This window comes from Dipodomys spectabilis, unplaced genomic scaffold (genome assembly GCF_019054845.1).
Source record: "Dipodomys spectabilis isolate Male_0828 unplaced genomic scaffold, ASM1905484v1 ptg000080l, whole genome shotgun sequence".
NCBI classification, from domain to species: Eukaryota; Metazoa; Chordata; class Mammalia; order Rodentia; family Heteromyidae; genus Dipodomys; species Dipodomys spectabilis.
In genome coordinates this window covers 3,409,391-3,426,114 of record NW_024870757.1, presented here as the reverse complement: position 1 = coordinate 3,426,114, position 16,724 = coordinate 3,409,391, and the positions used below count along the sequence as shown (strand labels likewise).

The 16,724-nt window shown below is 46.8% G+C and overlaps 1 protein-coding gene across 1 annotated transcript in view; it reads right to left on the bottom strand.

Moving 5' to 3' along the window:
- Window positions 1-3,403: 3,403 nt before the first annotated feature.
- The window catches only part of Zim2 (zinc finger imprinted 2), a 17,505-nt gene continuing 4,184 nt past the window's right edge, over window positions 3,404-16,724 (bottom strand). The window contains exons 2-5 of the mRNA XM_042683190.1: window positions 15,658-15,713; window positions 12,764-12,916; window positions 7,340-7,423; window positions 3,404-4,221 (exon numbers count right to left, since the gene is read on the bottom strand). Of these exons, the coding sequence (XP_042539124.1) occupies window positions 3,404-4,221; window positions 7,340-7,423; window positions 12,764-12,916; window positions 15,658-15,713 (1,111 nt within the window). The remainder of the gene's footprint in view (window positions 4,222-7,339; window positions 7,424-12,763; window positions 12,917-15,657; window positions 15,714-16,724) is intronic.

Below are 16,724 nucleotides of genomic sequence, written 5' to 3'. Positions count from 1 at the left end.
GGCACACCGAGGCCACCGGCCGGGGGGGAGGGCTGCCGGCCTGAGTGCACCCTCTCAGGAAAAGGACGTCTGTGATGAGAAACCCAAGGCTGCGACCGATGGCAGGGAGAGGACGGCCTGCCGGCCTTCCGGTGTGACAGCGTCCTGTCTGACCGGCCTTCTGGTGTAACTTTCGTACAAAAGTGCAGGCGCCGGTGGCTCACGCCTGTCATCCTAGCTACTCAGGAGTGTGAGAGCTGAGGATCGCAGTTCAAAGCCAGCCCTGGCAGGAAAGTCCTTTAGACTCTTATCTCCAATGAACCACCAGAAAACTGGAAGTGGCGCTGTGGCTCAAGTGGTAGAGCGCTCACCTTGAGCTGAAGAGCTGAGGGACAGCGCCCAGGCCCAGAGTTCAGGCCCCACGACGGACTGGCCTTCCGGTGCCAGCGTCCCTGACTGCCTGGGCCTGGTGAGAGAAGGAGCCGGCTTTTCCTGTGCGATATCTGCTCCATAGAAATATCTTATTTCTAAGACTTGTTCTAGAACTCTCCGTCTGGGCATGGGGCACATTCCTGTGGCCCCAAGTTGACAGGACAAGCGCATGACAGCAGTGGAGATGGAACACGAAGCTTGCAAAGTGACCGAGGTTGCTGAGGACCTGGTGAAAGGAGACCCTTCCTGGATGGGAGGGAAATGAGCGAGGCTGGAGAAGAGGCGGAAACAATGTTGGAAAACTAGGGAAAGGGTGCAGCAGCCAACTTGAAAGCTACAACCATTTGAACAATGAAATGATGATAGCACCTGACTGTGCCAAAGAGCAAGAGCCTACCACAGAGTCACAGTGATACACAAAGAATAAGATCCCACCACAGAGTCACACTGGTACACAATAAGATCCCACCACAGAGTCACACTGATACACAAAGAATAAGATCCCACCACAGAGTCCCACTAACATACAATTTGGAAACAGAAATGAGGACAACCCTTCCTTTTTTTTTGTCGGTGGTGGGTCGTGAACTCTGGGCCTGGGTACTGTCCCTTGGCTCTTCAGCTCAAGGCTGGCATTCCCACTTGAGCCATAGCACCACTTCTGGTTTTCTAGTGGTTAATTGGAGATAAGAACCTCACACTTTCCTGCCTGGAGCAGCTTTGAACCACGATCCTCAGATCTCAGCCTCCTGGGTAGCTAGGATGACAGGTGTGAGCCACCAGGGCCTGGCTAACTCTTCCTCACATTAAAGGTTATATTCAACTACAAAATATAAAAATAACTGGTGCCATCTTGGTAAGGTGGTAGATGAAGGTGAAGGCCCACCTCCAGGTGCTGCCATTTTGTACCATGCCTTACTCCTCCTCACTCTCTTCAGGTCACCATGGTGTCCCTATTCATCTCTCAGTCCATCTTATTTGTGGATACTTTTTCTGCTCTTTCTGTACTCCTACCCTCATGGCTCAGTTTCTTAGCAGTGTTAAGGGTGTTTGAGGCTGCAGGATTTTGGGGACATGTGTCCGCAGTCAGTCGCTGGCTTTCTATTTCTAATAAAGACTCCTGATTTGACCTCTCAAAATGTGGCTTCTTGGTATCTTGAGATCCAATTCCCATATAACAATAGTAGTAGCAACAGCTTGCTCTTTCCAAGAGGAGAACCAGGTTCCAGGCTCTGGGTACCATTGGTTACTGTGCGTTGTTTCATTTGACTGTTGTTCAAGTTAGTGACATCTTAATAATATGGTATGAAAGATTCTTAGTACCAAAGAGTGAAGTATGCCTAGAAAAGAAATAGTTTTCCTGAAGTTGGCCTGTTGATGATAACAGAGTTCAAGAAAGCAGCAGAAATACTTTTAAGTATTATTTTTTTTAATGAGGTAGGAAAAAATAAAGTAAAAATTCTCAGCTACTAAAAAACTTTTATCTTTGATCAGTAGTAACAGCTTTACAATCTAAAAACAGTTACAAGGAAGTACTTCTTAAATTCATGTCCCAAAAAGTCACTATAACTATCAGAACTTCACTCTAAGGGAGCCTTCTGAACCCCTGAAAACTGCAAGCCACCTTATCTGCTTTAGCAGGAAGTGAGGCTGGGACTCAGAGCAGGAAGCTGGCCTCAGGCAGTACAGCACTGCACCTGATCTTCAGAGCAGATGAGCTATAGCAGAGACAAAGGCCCAGGTTCACGTCTTACATGGTCAGCATCAACCTTGGTTAACCAACTGACAACCCGGAGTTCCAAGTATGCCTGCCTTGTCTGTAAATAGTGAACATGAGCGCTCAATGCCTTGTACATTCTTTCAAGAAGCAAGTAAGACAACATTGTGTAAACTATGAGGTACTATGTAAATATATTATACATTACACCAGCTTGCCACAAAATCAGCTTAATAACACCTATAAAATATTTTTACTGGCCGGGCGCCGGTGGCTCAGGCCTGTCATCCTAACTACTCAGGAGGCTGAGATCTGAGGATCTTAAAGCCAGGCCGGGCAGAAAAGTCTGTGAGACTCTTATCTCCAGTAAACCACCAGAAAACCAGAAGTGGTGCTGTGGTTCAAGTGGTAGAACACTTGCCTTGAGCAGAAGAGCTGAGGGACAGCACCCAGGCCCAGAGTTCAAGCCCCACCACCGACAAAAAAAGAAAAAGAAAAAGAAAATACTTTTACTACTGGACAAGTGACTTACGCTTGTCATCCTAGCTACTCAGGAAGCTGAGATCTGAGGATCGTGGTTCAAAGCCAGCCCAGGCAGGAAAGTCTGTGATACTCTAATCTCCAATTAACCACCAGAAAACCAGCAGCACTGTGGTTCAAGTGGTAGAGCTCTTGCCTTGAGCTGAAGAGTGCAGAGACAGTACCCAGGCCCAGAGTTCAAGCCCCATGACTGCACCCCCCCCCAAAAAAAATTGCCTTTCTGGTATAGTCTATGTGATTTGAAGATAGTGTATGTTAACTCTTCTACATGAACCTAGGCCACACAGATTGGGTCAGTGTGAAGCCCAATTGCTAATTACAATTGCCAGAAAGCCAAAAGCTAGGCTCTCCAGTTCATGGATAGCACTGAAGGCCAGTTTCTTGGTGGGAAGGGGGGTTGCTGCTAGGGATGAAGCCCAGGCCCTCCCACAGGCCAGGCGCATGCTTTACCACTAAGCTCCATCCCCTCCCAAGACAGACAAGATCTATCAGCTGCTTTCTTATGCAATAAAAATACAGTTTGGCCTGTGTGACTGCTAACATGTGTACTGAATTTCCTCTTGCAAAATGTTTTCCTATATTCTTTTAACTTTCTGATCACACCATAATACAATTTTAGGTTATAATCAAAGTGTAAGAAGACATATATAAGGGCTACTCAAATGCAGGACACTCAAAAGATCTCTGTAGGATAAAGCCAAGGATAGAAAAGTTTGCTTTCTGAATGGAAGGTATTCAACTGTGATCACAACTAAGCGTTTCCTCTTCAAAATGGAGCAGATAGTGTTGCGTGAGGAAGGAGGCCAGGCTGAAGCACCGTCCACAGAGCCGGCACTGGTAGACCCGGTCATCCTTGTGAGTCTGGTAGTGCTGGATGAGGTGGGAACGTCGACTGAAGACTTTGCCACAGTCACAGCACTTGTGGACTTGGTCTTTTGCAGGCTTCTTCTTCGGCTGATAGTGAATTAAATATGCCTTGTAGCAGGGCAATGCAGGAGGCTGAGCCTTTGCCTTCTCGTGAGCTTCAAGATGTTGGACAAGATGAGTCTCCTGGACGAAAGCTTTGCCACACTGTGGACATTCGTGGTAGTCCTCCTGGCTGTCAGCTCTTCCAGGTTCACAGAGCTCCATGCGTGGGATGCGAAGATTTCCCCTCTTGCTGCCTGTAGAGTGAGTCTTCTGATGTCTAGTGAGGTGTGGCATGAGGAAGAATGCCTTGCCACACTGCTTGCACTTGAAGGGCTTCACCCCAGTATGGATCGGTTCATGTCTTACAAGAGCCACCCGGGAGTTGAAAGTTCGCTTGCACACTTTACATCTGTGTTCCGAGGGCAGGGGCCTGGCACTAATTACAGGAGGAGCACACTCCTGCAGACCCTTTCTTGGGAGGCTCGCTGACTGCTGGGTAACATCAGAGGCTCTCTCAGACTCATCAGTGCCATGGCTTCTTTCTTGAGCAAAGGCCTTGGGGCTACTCATGGTCCCAACACTCAGCATGGGTTGTTTCTGGCTGTCCTGAGGCAGTGCTGGTGGGTTGTCAGCAGAAGCCTCTCCTACGAGACAAGCAGAAGCTACTTACTTATCGCCAGACCCCATTCTTGACCCCAGTGGCAATTTCTCTAAATATAGCTTTGGTCAGTTCTCTGGTCTCTTCTATCTGTCTGAAAGAAATTTACAGTACCTGTACTTTTTTTTTTTTTTACTCAGAGATGCAACTTTATAGTAGAAACAGAAGAAAGAGGCTAGTGATATGGGAACTGGTCTTATGCATTTTGAGAGTTTTCTAAGAACACAACTAAGGAAAAAATAAGGCCAAGCAAGCAAGGAAAGAGACAATCAGGTAGACTTCACACTGCTAGACACAGAGATACAGAATGGAGTGATAAGGAAATCAGAAAGAGATCTGATATTGGGTTTATTCACATCTTCAAATCATGCTTGACAGACCACTGACATTCTGAAAAACTAGCAGAAATGACCAGAAAGGGCTCCATTTCATGCTGGACTATCAGAGCTGTAAATATGCAGTTCAAATCTCCAAGAGGAAAGGTGTAGGCCCACGTGTGTGGGCATAGCTCTGTGAGCCAGCCTAGTGTACAAGGCTGTGGATAGGAAGATCAGAGTATGAGGCTGGCCTAGGGCAAAAATGCAAGACCTTGCCTGAAAAAGGAAAAGAAGGGGAGCCAGGGATGTGGCTGAAGTAGTAGAGCATCTTCCAACAAACACAGGATCCTGAATGCAAATCCCAGTGATGCTTCCAAAGAGAGAACACACAGAATGCAGCACTCTAAAACTGGCTTTACCACGGGACATTTGAAAAGACACCTATAAATATGATTATTTAGGATCATTGAGGAAACACTGGAAAGAAGAGGACAAAAATCTCTTGCTCAGAATAAAGCAAAGGATTCTTTTTTCTTGGACCCCAGCTCTCATTTTTACCCAACCTCTACTGCCAGATAACTAAGCTCTTCAACATTTATTAAATGTCTGTTCTGCACTAGGCATTCCAAAACCAGATTGTCATCACAAGTCTTTAGAGGACTGTAGTCAGACTAAGATGACAGAGGAGCAGAGGCAGGTGAATGGTTGCATACAGCCATTAGTGAGAGGGACGGCATTTAGGCTCTGTAAGTGGTGCAGAGGGCATAAAGACTGGAAAGTGGCTTGGCAGACACTGGATCATGGAAACACACAGCCCCAGGAAGCCAGACATGAGATGTTAGTTGGAAAGTCTATGGAAGATAAAGCAAAGAAGTGAATTTCTGGCTGAAATGGGAAGAAATTAAATGATAAGACCTATGATTCTAGCTCCAAGGAGAAAGGCACAAATGAGTGGAAGTATTGGAACATAAGAATAAGCACTGACTGCCCTGGAGCCAGGCAAGAGGGGAACTGCTGCAGGAAGAGAAGGCTTCAGAAAGGAGATGCAGAAAAGCACCAAGAAGAGTGAGCCCCCGAGGTAAGAACACTGCCTGGCCTTCTTTGTACCCTGGTTGAGGACTGTTTCCTGACTAGCGTTGCTGCCATGCTCCCATGCCCAGCCCGTCACTCATTGGGCAGGGCTATTTCTTCCCACAATCTCACTCTCCACGGGTTTCCTCCTCACCACTTTGACATATCACTGCACTGCTTTGTTGCTTCACTGCTTGTGCCTCTTCTTCCAGACGTGAGATAATGTCAGGTTTAGGGAACTGGCATCCTGTTGAAGAAAACTTGTAACTTGGGGGTTCAGTAACTCCTAATCCTGAGTCCTGAAGACTCTAGGTTAAAGAAAATCTCCCAGGAATACATTGAGAACCATGGCTCTCAATGACACCCCCCCCTACCCCCTACCCCCCCCCCCCCCGCCTCCAGCAGATATCTGGCAATGCATGGACTCTCTTCTGCAGCCATAGCTATGGAAATGAGGTGCTGCCCCATCTGGCATCTGGCAGGGGAGGGGAAGGCAGGGGTGCTTCTCCATATTCTGCACAAACAGCCCTCATGACAAAGAGCTATCTGGCTCCTTATGTTAACAGTGCAAAGTTTAAAACTCTGCTAGTGAGTAAAAACTGGAAAGGAAGACTAAGGGTAGAGTGCTGGGCTCTGTGCTTGAACACAGAGTTTGATATGTCCATTCAAAGGGGGAAACTCCAGTTCCTCCCCTCCTGTGACAACCTCCATTCCCCGCCACCCATTTAGGTAGCACCTTACTATTTACTTATGACCTGTCTTTTCCCATTCAAATATAGTGTCCAAGATAACAAGAATTCTATCTTGTGACCCCAAATAATACCAGGCTGAGGACATTGCCACTTCACTGACAAATTACTGAACAAATTACTGGTCATATCTACATGCCTTTCATATTTTCGCATTTAGTATTTATTTAACGTTTGTCTTTTTTTGGGGGGAGGGGTCCGGTCGTGGGGCCTGAACTCTGGGCTTGGGCGCTGTCCCTCAGCTCTTCAGCTCAAGGCTAGCGCTCTACCACTTGAGCCACAGCGTCACTTCTGGCTTTTTTCTTATGTGGTGCTGAGGAATCGAACCCAGGGCCTCAGGCATGCAAGGCAAGCGCTCTACCACTGAGCCAACTTCCCAGCCCCTTAACGTTTGTCTTTAATTCACTTTCCTTTTTAACTCAAAATGCACTTACGTGGAAGCTTTATGTCGACCCTGTAAAAGGAAATCAGAGTCATTTGCAAAAACAAAACAAAACAAATCCTAGAGGTAATAAAACAGCAGAAACTGAAGTAGCTTTTGTTGCCTAAGTCAGGATCAAGCCTGAGCTCTACTGTCTTTGCTAAAGCGGTCAATCGACAAGAAGCAGAAACATGCTAACACTAAGTGGACCATCCCTACTGACTGACCCACATGGTTTAAAAGAAAATTGGAATAGAAGCATCATCGTTCAGGCACACACCAGAGTCTCGGGGAGCAGATTTTAGAGTCATACCACTCACTGTCAAATCCCTGATTTAAACAGCTAGTTCCCACATCATGGGAAGCTATCACGGGAAGCACGGCTGCTCCTACACTAACGAGCATGGAAGCAAGAGGAGGCGAGTGCTTAGAGCAGTAAGCGTTGGCGATTTATTATTGCCCCTGATATGGCAAACTACTCCTACCAATGGGCAAACACAAATATGGGAAGTTACTGATCTAGGTTTATGGAGAGAGCATCCTTACCTATAGAGATGAGGTTCTGGTAGTTCTCTAGCATTACTTCCCGGTAGAGGGTCCTCTGCTCGGGAGTAAGGCAGCTCAGCTCCTCTGGAGTGAACACCACACATATATCCTCAAAAGTCACCAAACACTGAAACAGCAGAAAAACTTCCAATGACAAAAGTCCATGTCTAACACCTTGATATTCATGTAACAGCTTCATTAAAATAAGGATGTGAATTAATAGGGAAGGTCTAGCAATTAGGAAGATTCCCATATTTGAAAACCAAGTCACCTGGGAGATAGCTAGTTGACTGTTTGACATATTTCCTTTGTTCTTTTCTTGTTCTTCTGTTTCTCGCTTTTCTTCAAGGATAGAGTCTTGAGCAAAACAATCTAGAAGGAACAGAAGAACCACCATGGCATTAGGTCCTGTTTGGCAGCAGCCACACACACAATGCAGCCAACTAGGGAACATCTACATGGGCTCTGGAGTTGGGCAGCTCAGTGGAGGCTGCCCTGGGCGGGGTCACCGTAACTGGGGTGCTGGGAGAAGTGAGCAGCAGGAGAAAGGCAGGGTGAGGAGTTGGGGGAGGGCCTGTGACCCTGCAGATCCAAGATCAGAAGGAAGTCAGAGACCTGGAGCCAACCCGAGACCACCATACACACTGAGGACCAGGAGACAGAACAGGAAGACACCCAGGGGATTTCCTTACTAGCCCATCAGAGGTAAGCCAGCAAGCACCCTGTCCACAACCTCCATCCCCAAACCAGGGCCTGAGAAATGGGTCCTGCTGGTCCAGGGACAGCCCTGAACCTCATACACATGTCCAGATGCAAGCCTCAACCCCATCCCAGCACCATGGACAGGGACAGCTGCACTCAGAAATTCATTCTTAACCCCAGAGGCCCCATTCCTGACCCTGAAACTCCTCTTCCCCTCTCCATATCATATTCCCCAACCCATTTCTTCTCATCCCATCACAGGGAACACCACTAGCCCAAATTATCCAGACACCTGCAACCCCTCCAACACTGTTCCCCACTCCTCAGGGTAGGAAGAAAGCACCACTCAAAAAATACTGATGGCTGGTCAGACAGGCTACCAGAATTCATGGCCTGCCTTTTGGTTTACAGGATCTGACAGGTCTGGAGCACATGTTAATAAACTGCTCAAAAATGCTTCCTGCTAATGTCACCCATCTAAACAATATCCCTCCTACTCAGGAACCATACCATAATCCTAATCTGCCACCAGTCACTAAAAGTCTAGTTATCAACTGTAAAACAGTAACCGGCAAAATCTACAAGCTTACAAGGACAAGAACAACTACAGGTTTGAAATCATGGGAGAAGAAATTGCTTTCAAAATGATCGGCTCTAATGTCTCTCATGTGGTTGGCCAGCTGGATGACAAAAGGAAAAACCCCAAGAAGTTTGCCTAATGATAACATTGACCATAATCATAAGGATGCGGAGACAGTTCCCAGGGACTTCTATGAATCCGTGTTTGAGCTGCCGAGGGAGTATCTGAATTGTTTCCTTCCCATACATGAGCTGCAGGAATAGAGGGGATACCCAGACAAACTCAAGTTCTAGACCCGCTGGGTACTAGCAGCATTGATTCTATTTACTATAGTCTCTTTTTTTTTTGCTGAACAGTTGACTGCTCTTGAGTGGAAGTTATTTCCCAGGGGGAGGATACATATGGAAGCTAGTTCTAAGCAAATCAGGGTATAGACCATCCTCATGTGAAAGTCATCTACCTCAGCATTTACTGAGCATCCTAAAACTCAGCACCACAGGGATGACTTTGTGCTGTGATGCTTGGTCTGAAGAAGGAAAACATCTAGAACAGTGCTGTTCTGTGGCACAGACAAGCCCATTGTCCCCAAAGTACCAAATTAACACACTGAAAACTCGTGTGGAAGTCCTGAAATGATGTTACTTGTAAGGCGTTTGCCAATGGGCTTGTCATTCTGTTTCTAAAAAGCCTCACTGCTTACCTGCTACTTTCCCGTTGCCACCATTGCATACTAATAGAAGCCCAGGCCAGCTTGGGAGCAATTGCTAGTCTTTGCATTCCAAAACCTTTTTCTGTAGCATCTCTCTGTTTTTTTTCTTTCCATTTCTCATTTTAAAAATAAGTAGTTTTCTTGCTTCTGAAAATAATATTTTTATAGACGTTATCTAAATAATGCTGTAATGTTACCTCCTTTTGGCAATATCTAAATTGGTTGATTAACAGTTGAGTTGCCTTGAATCATGAATAATTACCAAAGAGCTCAGTGACTGACATTAGGAATACTTTGTACTTGCTTATGTTAGTCCCTAAGAATACTGTGATTTTGTCTGCAGGCCTAATTTCAAAGGGCTAAAGTAGCCATGCTACTTACCAGATGTAATTATGTTTGTGAGATTCAAACAGAAGTGCCTCATTTTAGAAATGAGTAGTGCTCATGGCACTGGCACAAAACCTTCTGTCTACTTTAATACCAATCCACATGCTCTAGTGGTGTATGCCCTGGCAGGCCACCTCCTGCCTGACTGGCTTTGTACAGACCTCAAGTCAGCAAACTGTAAAAGGCCAAAATACTTGCAGAACACATATGTCTCTGTCACATATTCTCTGGTGTTGTTTTTTTTAACAATGGTATACAAATACAAAACCTATGTTTGGCTTGCCTCTACCAAAATGGGCTATCAGCTGGATTTGATCACAGGCCATCATTGGCAGGGCACTGAGAGCTAGCATCATTTTTATGTATGAGTAAACCCTCTGTTCACCCATGTTTTGTTATATCATTATGTAGTGCATTCCATGAGTCCCTTTTGAATTCTGACAGGTATTTTAGATCATCATCTCAATAATATTCTTCAAAATGGCACACATATTTTGTTAAAAAAACTTGAAATGTAAATGCTGTGTGTGTTCTGTAAAAGTTACATATTTCAAAAATGAAAGTCTTACAAAAAGTTTTAAAAAATACAGATGGCTGTCTTCTAAAGAAACAAACAACAAACAAAACAATGCAACCTGCTACTCTCATACCACCCAGTCCTACTATGGCAACAAGCAATAGTCCTGGGCTTCCTATGGTAAAGTCCGTAGAAATCATTTATCCCAGATAGCAAGCTCTAAAAGACAGCTTCTGTCATTTCTCAGGGCTTCTCCAACTGCTTTCCAAAGGAAGGTTCTTTTTGTATCAGTGATTTCTGGTCTCACTATCCAGTCAAAATCACTGGGTCTCTCAACTATAAAACAGAAATAAATCTCCAAGTGCTCAGGTTAGTGCTGGGTGCTGGTGGCTCACACCAGTAATCCCAACTACTCCAGAGGCTGAGATCTGAAGATACAATTCAAAGCTAGCCTAGGCAGGAGAGTCTGTGAGACTCTTATCTACAATTAAGTACCAAAAAGCTGGAAGTAAAGCTGTGGCTCAAGTGTTAGAGTGCTAGCCTTGAGCAAAAAAGTCTCAGGGACAGTGCCCAAGCCTTGAGTTTAAGCCCCAGGACTGGCACACACACAAAAAGACTACAGACCCAAAAGCAGGCAGCTCAGGACCAGACCCTGAGTGCCAATTCAGAACTATGGCACCAGAGACAAACCATTCAATTCTGTGATTCTGTTCTCTGCACTTTATAATTTACAATGATAACAGAAACAAATGAATATAAAAAGCACCCACAGTAGCACATTGTATTTAACATGTTCATTATGAGCATCTTAAAAACCTGTTTTAAGAAATGCACGTACACACAGGATTAATCACAATCCTCTACTCAAGATACGGTATCAGTATTGAGCCACATATGGGTCCTCATCCTTATTGAAAATTCATTCATTCACTTTTTTCTGAGAGGTTCTCACTATATAGTGATTCTAAACCTGCCTCCATCTCCCAAGTGCTGGGATTTCAGCTTGTGCCAACATGCTCAGTTCATTTACACTAAAACATTCTGTTGCTACTATAAAGGTACTATACAGAGCAGTTACAGTTACTCAAGTCAGGTAATGAGTGCATTTCCTTTTGCCTCCCAGTCTTTTCTCCCGTCCCCACCCACAAGTTGTATAGTTCATTTTCAGCATAGTGTCTAGTGAGAACCATGGCTGCATCTGTTCACCCTACGTCCCCCCATTTGTGTCATTTACACTTAAGTACAATTAAGGACTGTTAATATATCATCTCATCCCCAAACTAGAATATTCCTAGTAACTCACATCAACCTATGATTTCTTTTCTGTCCATGCTCCAGCCTTTCCTGCAGAGGTAGCTATATTTTGGGATTTTATTAAAAATATTTTTTTGTCAGCTGCGGGGCTGTCCCTGAGTTCTTTTGCTCAAGGCTAGCACTCTATCACTTTGACTCACAGCACAATTTCCAGGTTTTGAGTGGTTATTTGGAGATAAGAGTCTCATGGGGACTTTTCTGCCCAGGCTGGCTTCGAACCACGATCCTCAGATCTCATCCTCCTGAGTAGCTAAGATTACAGGCATGAGTCACTGGCACCCATCTTAAATTTTTTAATATAATATTATTGTGTTGTACAGAGGTGGATTTTATTTATTGTTCTCTCACCCTATCAATACTCTAACATTTCATTTGTAGTTAGTATTGTTTTTGCTCAAGGAACTGTGGGGACTGAGTGGTGTTCTTATCCTATACTTGAAATGCCCTCCTTAATTCAGCCCTTAAGTTAATCTAATAACTTGAGTTTCTGAGACCAGCAAATTTTAGCAGGTTGAACTAGACTTTATATCTCCCATATTTTAAGCCCACTTGACTCTAAAATTTAGTCATTCATATATTTTTTTTGTCGGTCATGGGGCTTGAACTCTGGGCCTGGGCACTGTCCCTCAGCTCTTCAGCTCAAGCGAGCGCTCTACCACTTGAGCTACAGCGCCACTCATTCATATTTTTTGAAAATTTCTTGTCCTTCAATGAAAAGTCTAAAAATTTTTACCAAGGGGAAGTGCTGGGGAGAAGAAAGTGGGAGAAAAACAAAGGGGTAACAGGTTCAACAGGAAGTATACTCATTACTTTATGTATATAACTATAACCCCTCTGTACATCACCTTTACAATAAAATAAAAATAAAAAATACATTAAAACTAGAATATATAAAAATTCTATAAAAATCATCCTTACTATATTAATGTACCAATATATTAATTTTATAGTAAATATTGTTTATTTTATGTTGATACCAAAGTTTAGGCTAGATAGTAAGTGTGGGAGAGGGCCCAAAGCTGAGACTCTCAAGAGTAAAAAAGACATGATAAAAACCAAACTCAAATTTTCTTCCATTTCATACAACATCAAGCAAAATAAACTGGATAAAGTTCATTCTTCCAGTCAATAAATTTTATTTAGCTCCTATTACAAGCCAGGCATTTAAAAAAGGCATTCAATGATCAGAAACCACTGGCTTTCTCCCTGCCTTACCTGTCCTGGCATATGCCTGGGTGGAGCCTGGCACCCGGGTGCTTGCTGTGTTGCTGCTTTGGGGCTGTTCTGACCTCCGGACCAATTCTGGCAGAGTGTTCGGCGCCTGCTCCGTCAGCAGTTGCTCTGATGGCTGTTCTATGACGCTGATTCCTGGCCTCAACCATTGCCAACAAGCGTGGAATTGGCTCACAACTTGGTACAGTCTAGTCACTAAACAACACTGAAAGTGCCTAAAGTTTGACTGAAAAGCTATCAAAGCCTCTACAGTTCTTTTATGGATGGCTTCAAGATTTTCTTCTTGGCTATGTTGATGATCAATACATGGATTTGTTGTAGTATCTGAAAGCTCTGATGTGCGTAGCATCATTACAACTTGACCCTCTCTATGGGAAGGAGGTATTCTCAGAGGAAGTGGGCTCCACAACACATATTCTGGAAGATAATGAGCAGAACTGTATGAGATAAAAGGACAGCAAGACCTCAAGGACTTGCAGATATTACATAGAGACACTTACAAATGGCCTACTGCTTAGACTGGACAGCAGGATGGAGGTGGTCTGAAGTAAAGAGAGTTAATTAGTGTCATACAAATGCCTAAATACACATTGATGGAATATTTGTGTATTCACAGAGATGTTGCTTTAGTTCTATTCTCAAGTCTGGAAAATCTTTGGAAAGGTTGGAGGTATGTCAGAAATGGCACTAAGAGGAAGAAAGACTTGCACTGTTAGCCACAATGAATAAAACTAATTTGATAACAAAGAAATTGTTTTCAAAGCTGGGTGCTGATGGCTCATGCTGTAATCCTAGCTACTCAGTAGGCTGAGGTTTGAGGATCATGGTTCAAAGCTGTCCAGGCAGGAAAGACCATGAGACTCTTATCTCCAATTAACCACTGGAAAACCAGAAGTGGTGCTGTGGTTCAAGTTGTAGAGTGCTCACCTTGAGCTGAAGAGCTCAGGGACAGCACCCAGGCCCAGAGTTTAAGCCCCATGACTGACCAAAAAAAAAAGAAAAGAAAGAAAGAAATTGTTTCATTAAAAGACACAAATGAGTTAAAACAAATACATTATGCAGGATGAGAAAAAAATGCAATATATGTGTATGTATGTATATCCTCTAAAGTACTACAAAAAAAACAGGACATATATACAAACTACATAAAGAACTCATACAAAACAAAAAAAAGCAAAAATGTAAAACGATGTGAATTGGCATTATACAAAAGTTGATAGTTATATGACCAATAAACAAAGTATGGCTCAACTCTTTTGGTCTACAGAGATGTACAGTGAAATCACTAGTGGGAGACAAAGTACCTTCCAAGAGATCCAAAAGGACTGCAGAAATGGGATCACAATAGCAGAGATATTAAACTGCAATTCTAAAAAGAAAAGAGCATGATTATTTGTTGAATGAAAGAAAAGAGGCCCAGAACACTTCCCCAATTACATGGTTCAGTTTATCCCAAACAGGCAAAATAAATAGTAGGTCTTAGAAATCAAAGCTGTAATCACTGAGGACTGTGACTGAAAAAAGAAGTGCTGAGCAGGGAGGGACAGAACCACAGTAGAGGTGGGGGCATGGGGAGGAAGGGCAGGGTGAGGTGATGGAGGATGTGGGGAGTACTGGAGGTAGGTGGGGCTACAGAGCTGAAGAAAGTGGGGTCCAAATGAGGAAGAAGGGCAGAGAGAAGGAGCTTTGAGGAGTGGGATGGATCTGAGGTAGAGGAGGAAGGTCAGGAATGGTAAGCAGCAAGGGGAGGCGTGGGGAAGAGAATGAACAGGGCTGAGAGAGAAGGTGGGGTCTGGCTGAGGAGAAAGGGCTGGTATAGAGTGCTGAGGGTAGAGGCTGGGTGGGAGCACAGAGGAGGAGGCCTGAGGGTAGAGGTTGGGTGGGGAGCACAGAAAAAGAGGCCCTGAGGGTAGAGCCTGGGTGGGGAGCACAAAGGAGGAGGACGGAGGGTAGAGGCTGGGAGCACAGAGAGGAGGACCAAGAGTAGAGGATGGGTGGGGAACAGAAAAGGGAGGCTTACAGGATTGGGGTCACTGTGCCCACTGTACCCTGACTCCCAGCAGGGGTGGAGGGTTGACTGCCGTATTGGGCTCGCGCTCAGGGCTGACTTAGGCAGAGTCCACTGACTTATAGCGCCGGACCCTATGTGCTCCCTGCTTGGAAAGGCTGAACCCTTCCCAGTGGGCCTGGAGCCTGGCCCTTCCCCAGGTCTTTCAGACCCCAGTCCCACGGCCAGGCCACCCTGCCCTTTGCTCCCAGAGGTACTGGCTTCACCCAGGCCTGTCCAGACCAGCTCCAGTTCACCCAGGCCTCGCCTGGGCCCCGCCCCCAGCCCGGCCCATGCCTCCCCTCCACCCTACCCAAGCCTTCCTCAGCCCCGCCCATCCCACTCACAGTTCGGCCAAGGCCTTGCTTTGCCCCACCCCGCCTATCCCTCCCCTTGGCCACGCCCAGACCTCATCTCGGCCCCGCCCAGGCCTCCCCTCAGCCCCGCCCAGGCCTCCCCTCAGCCCCGCCCATCCCTCCCCTCAGCCCCGCCCAGGCCTCCCCTCAGCCCCGCCCAGGCCTCCCCTCAGCCCCGCCCAGGCCTCCCCTCAGCCCCGCCCAGGCCTCGCCACAATCCTGCTCTGCAGCCCAGGCCTCACCTCAGCCGGGTGGGGCCTCGCCTCAGTCCAGGTCTAGGCCTCTCCTCAGTCCGGGTCGGGGCCTCGCCTCAGTCTGGGTCGGGCCTAGCCTCAGGTCCCGGCCTCACTCCCTCACTGGCCACAGCCGGGCCTCATCCACACCCACGCGGCCCCCAGGACCAGGCCTTGCCCTGGGCTCACTATGCTCGGGGCCAGGCCTGGCCTCTCACAAGGCTGTTAGCCAGGCCTCACCTGTGCCCCTGGCTGGCGTTCGCTCGGCCTCACGACGGGACGACGCTCTCGCCTGACTGACGGATGGCGGATGAGGACAAATGCCGTTAAACCTTGGGACGCATGCGCAGGCTTTACCACTGCGCGTGTGGTGGTGTCTGCGCCAATCCGTGGTCCCTTCCGCCGGAAGGGTGGACCTGGGCACGGCCTGCGTGGGCCTGCTGGGGGCCGGGGCCTGTGTGGGGCCTGGTCCTGGGGCCTGGTCCTGGGGCCTGGTCCTGGGGCCTGTGGGGCCTGTAGGGCCTGTGTGGGCCTGGGGCTTGGGGCCTGTGTGCTGTGTGGGGCTGGGGCCTGTGGCCTGCGGCCTGTGTGGAGCCTGTGTGTGGGCTGTGTGGGCCTGTGGGACCTGTGTGGGGCCTGTGTGGGGGGGCTGTGTGGGCCTGGGGCCTATGTGGGGGCTGTGTGGGGCTTGGGGTCTATGTGGGGGCTGTGTGGGACCTGTGTGGGCCTGTGTGGGCCTGTGTGGGGCCTGCTGTGGGGCCTGCTGTGGGCTGGAGCCTGCTCTGGGCAGGGGACTACTGTGGGCCATGGCCTGGGGCCTGCATGGGGCTTCCAGTGGTCTGGTATCCGGGTCTGGGGCCTGAGTACTGTGGTTTCCCTGCAGTTCAATGCCTTGTGTGACTTGGCTAGATGGAAACTTCCTTCTGCCACTTGTGCTTCATTGACTGGCTTTCTCATTACCTCCCCCTCTCCTGAATACAGTTAAGAACTCTGGCTTTCAAATGTCCTCCTGAGGGGACACTGCACCCGGCGAGACCTGATTCCAGTCCCCAGCTGCAGCTTTGAGTCTCTCTCAGTTAACTTGGAGAGTCACCAGTTTATCTGGGTGTGTGGTGACTCACACCTGTAATCCCAGCTACTTGGGAGGTAGAGATAGGAGGACTGATTCTTGAGGATGGCTTGAGGAAAAAGTTTGTGAGAGCCCCATCCTCACTTACAAAGCTGAGTTTGATAATGCCATGTGTCATCACTGCTAGGTGAGTATGGCAGCCTGGGTAGGCTGGCCTAATAAGGAGAGATGCCGTTTG